Source organism: Apium graveolens, chromosome 10 (assembly GCF_009905375.1).
Source record: "Apium graveolens cultivar Ventura chromosome 10, ASM990537v1, whole genome shotgun sequence".
Lineage (NCBI taxonomy): Eukaryota > Viridiplantae > Streptophyta > Magnoliopsida > Apiales > Apiaceae > Apium > Apium graveolens.
Genome location: NC_133656.1, coordinates 139452888 through 139460173, shown reverse-complemented (window position 1 = coordinate 139460173; position 7286 = coordinate 139452888). Strand labels below are relative to the sequence as shown.

At 33.4% G+C, this 7286-nt stretch overlaps 2 protein-coding genes across 2 annotated transcripts; both read left to right on the top strand.

Annotated features, from left to right (window-relative positions):
• The first annotated feature begins 1539 nt into the window (after window positions 1-1539).
• On the top strand, window positions 1540-3110 carry LOC141688892 (wound-induced basic protein-like). The gene is made up of 2 exons (XM_074493034.1): window positions 1540-1689; window positions 2732-3110. The coding sequence occupies exons 1-2, from the start codon at window positions 1616-1618 to the stop codon at window positions 2802-2804; spliced, it is 147 nt and encodes a 48-aa protein (XP_074349135.1). The 5' UTR covers window positions 1540-1615; the 3' UTR covers window positions 2805-3110.
• Window positions 3111-4127: 1017 nt separating this feature from the next.
• LOC141689137 (uncharacterized) lies at window positions 4128-5966 on the top strand. The gene has a single exon (XM_074493322.1). It carries the CDS (start codon window positions 4571-4573, stop codon window positions 5870-5872), a length of 1302 nt encoding a protein of 433 aa, XP_074349423.1. The 5' UTR covers window positions 4128-4570; the 3' UTR covers window positions 5873-5966.
• The last annotated feature ends 1320 nt before the right edge of the window (window positions 5967-7286 follow it).

Genomic DNA, 7286 nt, shown 5'->3' with positions numbered 1-7286 from the left:
ATTTCTTAACCATCATGTTATCCGTATTAAAATCTGATCCAAATATTAGGCTCATTAGTCTAATTCAATTTTAAATGCTAATAATTATCTAATTATAATCTTTTTTATTCTAGTATTCTTTTATTAATATTATTTTAAAAATTACGGGATATTATAATAATATTCGTCTACTAAATTTTATACATTTTTGATAAATGATCTTATTTTTATTAGTAAAAATTTTTGTGTATAGAAAAGAATTCATTATCATTAGTGATGTGAGGTAATCAGCGGTAAAAAAATATCACATAAAAGTTGATTATGTGCCAATACATACAAAAACCGAATAACAAATATGCAGGCTAAACAACATATATTAAATGGTGGCGGGCCGGGCCGCTGCAATTAGTTGGGTAGCGGGGCGAAATATCACCGACAAAGACAAATTGTTGATCATGATTGGCTATAGTGTATAAAGTTTTTTTTTACAACATATAGTATATACAGTTCACTAACATGCAAACATTACTGAAACTTTTTTATTAAAGATGCATTACTAACGTACCCCTTCCGTTCTATTAGGTTATTAATATTTGGAATAAAATGATGGACAAGTATTTTAAAATCGGATCGACCCGATTTTCATCTCCAAATACAGAGTTTTTTCCGGTTTTTCGACGGATCGACTATGTTAAGGTTTGATATAAATAAAAAGCGTTATTTTACGGTGCGACCCGGTTTTCATCTCTAAATCGGACCTTTAAGGTCAAACCACACCATTTCAATATATATTAATATATTTATAATAATTATATACCGTTTTACAGATATATATACATATCAATTAACTACATAAGTTTATTTTATATTTTATATATTTATTTTAAAATTTAATATCTTAAAATTATTATTTTATGTTTAATAGTTGTATGTAAATTTAAAACAAAATATAATTTTTAACATTTACGTATTTAATTAGGTTTTGAACTATTACCGACTGAACCGAACTGTTAAATTACGGTATGGTATGATCCGGTCTTAAATTTTAAATGATCCAATCCGATTTAATATTATATAAAATTGTCATATATGATCCGATCTTATCAAACCGACCGTTACACGGGCCTAATGTGCCCCCAGTCCTCTGCTGGCAAGCTGCAATCCCAAATGTACTGATGATCAATCAGTTTGTTTTTGTTGCTGTCCTCTTCCACAAGTGTGCTATTCACATTATCAGGATAATAAAAACACATATTTCAGCTAACATTATATATTTTTACTAAATAATAAAAAAAAAACCAGTGTTAACGGGAGTATATGATAATATATGGTTGCAATTTGTGATTTTTATTTGTTGAATGTCTATTTATGCAATTAATGTTGAATTCAACTCACAATTAACTACAAATCACTTTCAGTAATTTAAATATGATAAAGAAAAAGAATAATTGGGCCTAGACTCTTGACCATGTCTAATCCAAGAGAATAATAAACAAAAATACATGGGTCAGGTCCATTACAGATGTAAGGCCCAATAAAAATTAAGAGACATAGGGCGTGTATATAAGATGTAATAGATTGAAAGCTAGGGTTTGTAATTTGGGGGAGATTAGCAGCTGATACTCAAAAGTCAAAGATGATTTACGACGTCAATTCACCACTTTTCAGATCATTCCTCAGCCAGAAAGGAGGCGCCTCTTCTGATAGGAGGTCTCTCTCTCTCTCTCTCAACTCTCTCTCTCTCTCTCGCCCCCTTCCCTCTCCCCAGTCTCTATCTCTCTCTGTTGATGTTGTTTTTGAGCAATTATGTTAACTTTGTTTTGTTTTTTAATATCTTATATTGAAATATTTGTTGCCGAAATAAGTGACACAAAATATTTAATGTTTTACTTGCAATTTGTTGTTTTATATCTTAAATTTGTTGTGATATGCAATTGCGATGCATATTTATATTACTTATTTCCACGTAAAAGCCTTGGTATATAGATTTAGATGGAAATATAACCCTCCTGTTACTTATTTCAATTTGTGATTAAACCCTGTTATTTTAAGTTAATATAATAAAATGCATTTGTGTGGAGAGTATATTGTGGTTAAGACTTGTTTCGGGGAATATACAAGATGTATGAAGGAGGTCTTGTTCTACAGAACTGTAGTATTAAACATAAGTGATTACCTGATTTTGTGTAAACCTTGTTAGTTTTGGGTATAATAGTCTTAGATTAACCCTAAAAATCATTTGTTTAGGCTAATTTGATTTGATACTAAAAGCTGGTGTCATGAGTAAGTACAATACAAGCAAGTACAATACAAGCTTAAGTTTATAAACCGGAATTTTAAAACCCGAAAGAGAAAATTCTATGACATCAATGTGATTTGTTTTAGTTTATTGGCATAGTGCCACACCTCATTTTCTTCTTATTGATGCAATCTGATGCAGGATAAGAATTATAAAAAGAGTTCCTGGTAATAAATATTATAACTTATAAGTTATGTTTCTTCATTGTGTTTGTGTTCACCATTAAGATTAGTCTAAAAAATTAAGGAGCTCTTGTGTATAGTAAGAATGAGGCTAATGCTTATTTGTTTAAGACTTGGTTCCTGATATTGTAGCATGTTTCTGCTTCCTAGTGTTATAGTCCTTTGGGCTGGACACCATTTACATTGTTCTTTAGCCATACTTTTTTAGTTACTCATGCATCGTCTTAATTTGATTCTTACTTTTGCTTGTTTTTCCTTCCCTGAAATTCAGGCAAATGGAGGAGCAAAAGCCAAAAGGACAGAGGCCAAAAGCAAATGAGAACAAGCCTGTGATGTCAGAATAAGCTAGTACTTGGGGTAGTCACCAAAATGTTACATGTCTCTTAACTCTTTTACAAGTGTTTGTAAGAGGTCTATGTCAAGTCAAATTGGTTATGTAGAAACATGAACCAAGTACGATTTCAGAATGTGTTATGCTGTTGGAATAGACTATTCCAAGTACCATGTGAATGTAGCAAAATATCTTTTTAGTTAAACTTGCATTGTGATTTATGATTGCTATGTAAATGCAAGCTGTGATAACGAACTTGCCACTGTCGGATTCCATGCAGTAGTCCTTTAAACTTGAATCTTTTTTTTTTCTGAATTCACCAGATGAGATGGATTACTTGGCTTGAAGCTCAGTAGTCATTGCAGGTTGTTTATTTCTTTTGAGCTTGTTGAAAAAAAAATGGTCTGAATAAACCAAATAACTTAAAACATGTTTTGTTGCTTGTATGACAATGTTGTTAATATGTTGACCCTTTGTGTTCGTGTGTACAATTGGGGTTATGAACTATAGAAATGCTTAGATATCCCAGTAATTCAAACTGCTCTATATGTGATGGTACTGTCTAGTATACTTATATTGAAAATTTGTTTTGTGTCGTGCATGATAGCAATTTTGGCCTTTTTATCATGATAGCATCCATGGTGAGGAGCCTTAGTGCCGATTCTTGTAGGTATTGGTTATCTGGTATACTTATTACCTTGATTGCTGTAGAGATTTAAAGATAACTTTTTGACCGGAGAGGGGAAAATTATACTTATTCCAGGTAGAAGTGGCGGGATTGTAAGATTGTACCAGCTTATATGATTGTGGATGTGGTCAATTTTCATTATTAGGTAGTAACAACTAAGAGACATGAAGAGTAAAGAGTTATGATACAATTAAGGGGGTGGGGTTTTATGCATTATATCCACTCGAGTGGCTTCCCGTTTGTGCGCTCCCCTCTCCAGTCTCCTCCAATTTTATCTTTTTTACTCTAAAAATGATTCAAGGTAAAAGACCGCCTTATGTTGGGGGGGGGGATCATTTTCACCTTGAGGGGCTTGTGTTAGTCTAAGACAAGAGGATTAAAAGAAAAAGAAGGCACTTATATATACTCCTTTTTAGTAGGCCCTTTTTCAACACACGTACCCAAATGTCCTCTTTGGTTGTCGCTTACAAAGTTTTTCTTTCTTGGGTTCTCACGATTTTTGCTCCTACATTTAACAATCAAAGATGCAGTTATGTTGCTGGACTTGAAATCCTGTTCAATTTTTCTAAATAATGGCATGTAATTATAACATTCTTTGCGGTAATGATCAAAGATAAAATTTTAGATACCAGCACAAACGCTTCTTTAGAAACTGGAACCATCAACCTCCGTGCTTGTATTAAGAGTAATACCAAAAATATGAAGAGAAGTGTGGTATCCAATGGCTTGAATGCTGCTAAATTTGTTTGAATACTAAAGATACAATAAACAAATGATTTCTTGAGAGTAATGGTCTAAACATGTTGAAGTTGAACTTGATGAAACGCTAGTTGCTTCTAGCATTATTTTGGTGGATGCTAAAATGTGATCAAGCTCAAGAAAGAACATGGGACATTTGGCCATTTGGTCACACTATCATACCCCTCTTTATATAAGTACAATACTACACAATTATCTTGTCCTTTATTCACGGCGGTTTCACTCCAATCAGACACTCTTTTAACATTCTTCTTTTCTTCTCCGCTCCATCATCATCTTCACATTTTCCATCCCCATTTCTCTGTTCAACAATTTTCTATACACACTAGCAAATGGCTGAGCTGTGCATGTCCTTTAAGCCTCAAGCCAGTCTCATTTACTCTTATTTTACTCATTTTAGTGCATTCATTCTCACCCACCCTCTGTATTTCTCATACTTCATCTTCTTCTCACCATACCTCCTTAAACTTCTATTATACCTCTCCCCTCTCTTCATCACCATCTCTATTCTACTCGTAATCCTTGGCCTTGCTCATACTAACTCTGCTTACACATTACTCGAGCCCCGACAAAATTTCCTACGCTCCACATTTCATGTAATTCAACAAAGTTTGCATGAGAAGTTTGGTTTGGAAAGCCAAGAATTTATTCCTGATTTGGAGGAATGTGAAGCATATAAACTTGTGTTCGCGTTCGACACTCCAACATCTGATATGGTTGAGCATTCAACGGGAGAAGAATATATACTACAATCTTTTGATGATAAAGAAGTACTTGTCGATTTTTCTGTAAATGTAAGAGTTAAACCAGTTGGTGAGGTTTATCAAACTAAGAGTGGTGATTCACAATTTGTGGAGGAAGAAAGATTACAGGATTTCTTCGAAGTTTTGGATGACTTTGATGATGATGTGGTTGAGAAAAATGTTGATCCAGTAAGCACAAAGTCCATTAAAGTTGTTGAAGAACATCTAGATGTGTCTAAAATGAGGACAAAAGTTGATCCAATAATCATTAAGTCCGTTAAAGTTGTTGAAGAAAATGTAGACGAGTCAAAAGTGAGGAAGGGATCCGAGGCAAAAGATGTTAATGTTATTGGTGGCAACAATGGAGTAGGGCGCACAAAAAAGGTAACTTCACTTGCAAAGCCATTCTACGAGGGTGCTAGTATTGACAGTGGAGAATATACTTCAAATCTTGGAAGCTACGGATCAATGAGAAGGGAAAAGGAATGGAATAGGACGTTAGCGTGCAAACTTTTTGAGGAAAGGCACAATGCAGTGGTGGAGGGAGATGAAAGGATTGATGCACTTTGGGAGAGGCATGAATCCGAAGAATTGAGTAGGTCTATGCGAATGTCCACTGACACTAACAAGAAAAAGAATATGAAGACGTCTACAATACTGAACTTTTACGGGGATGTAGAAGAAGAAGATGATGAGGACGATGATGATAATGATAATGAGGAGTTTGAGATTACAAAGGTGCAGCTTTGTTGCTTACAAGCCTTCAAGTTTTCTGCCGGGAAGATGAACTTGGGGATGAGAAAGCCTAATCTTGTTAAATTTTCCAAGGCTTTGAAGGGTATTGGTTGGCTTCATAATGTGAAAAGGCATGGAAAAAAGGAGAAATCTTAAGTGACTAAAACTAGTACTAGTTTGCGTAATGACCCTGCTTGCTTGTTCATGTGAAATTTTTCAAGTGTTCCGATTATCTCTATCTGCATATAAACTTGTGTGTTCCTTTGCTTGGTATGATGATTTAGTTCACCATTTGTTAGACAATAAGTATGTTCTTGGTAAAGGGTATGGCATGCGCATGACATTGCTGGTGAAATCTGACTACTGGCAACATTATTTATCTGTAGATCATAAATATTTAGGTTATTTAAACATATAAAATTACAATCAAACCAAGCACATATGTAGTTGTATTGTTGTTACACACTGAATAAACTATTGAAAAAAACACAAGGGTTCCACATACAAATGAAACAACACGATTCTTTGATTTATTCTAACAGATAATCTCGGGATAAATTGTAATTCTTCTAATACACTGAATAAACCATCCAAAAACACAAGGGTTCAAAACACAAATAACATAACACGATTCTTTGATTCTTTTTTTGATAAGATTTTTTGATTTATTCTAACCGAGAACACACACTCCGTGATAAACCCTATACATATTTTTATATCGGTAACTCTCTCGCTCCTTTTGTAGGATGTCGAGGGTTCGAATCTTGTTAAAAATGAGGTGGATGTGCGAGTGTATTTAATTAGCAAGGAAAACAAACACCAGCTAGCAAGGAAAAAAAACACTCTCATGATGAGTTGTAATAATCATTTTTAACTACGCTTAGTACCTTACAGCTAGATATGCGATTGTGTATACTTTTTATTTTCTATATGAATAATATTGATCCTAATCTACCAACATTCTAAATTGACCATCCTTTGTACCTGAGAGTTCAAAACTAGGTAGGAAGTTTGCTAAAGTAGAGCAAAACTATGATCTTCTTCCTAGACCCGACAAATTTTAACACGTAACGAAAATGACACGAAAATTTAATATTTGTATTTTGAGTACACAACACGAAAAGGTACATGACACGAGTTACACAACTGTGATATTGTGTCGGTTTTGTGTTTATCCTTTGAATACACGACACGACACGAGATACGCCTAGATTTTTAATTAAATATTAATATTTAGAGAATTTATCAAAAATACTAACTTTTCTAAGTTTTTTTGCGATTTTACTATCTTCTGATTTTTTTTGCAAAAATACGGAATAAACCAAAATCAACCAGATATGCAAATAGTTGAATAAAGTTTTTTTTGTTGATTTGAGGTTGCATGTATTTGTAGAAACTCGTCAAAGGTCGCATGCAGTTGATTCCAGTTGCCAAAAAACCGTATTTTTGCAAAAAAAATTGAAAAATAGTATTTTTGCAAATTAAAAAGTATTTTTGCAAATTTTTTTTAAAAATGACAGTATTTTTGTAAAAATATTTTTAGACGTGGATATTTTTCAAAAAAGCCCTA

Bases quoted from the DNA above. Each gene is read 5' to 3' on its own strand.
- LOC141688892 (XM_074493034.1), top strand. From the start codon at position 1,616: ATGATTTACGACGTCAATTCACCACTTTTCAGATCATTCCTCAGCCAG. The intron at 1,690-2,731 runs GTCTCTCTCTCT...CCTGAAATTCAG, and splicing joins GGCGCCTCTTCTGATAGGAG to GCAAATGGAGGAGCAAAAGC.
- LOC141689137 (XM_074493322.1), top strand. From the start codon at position 4,571: ATGGCTGAGCTGTGCATGTCCTTTAAGCCTCAAGCCAGTCTCATTTAC.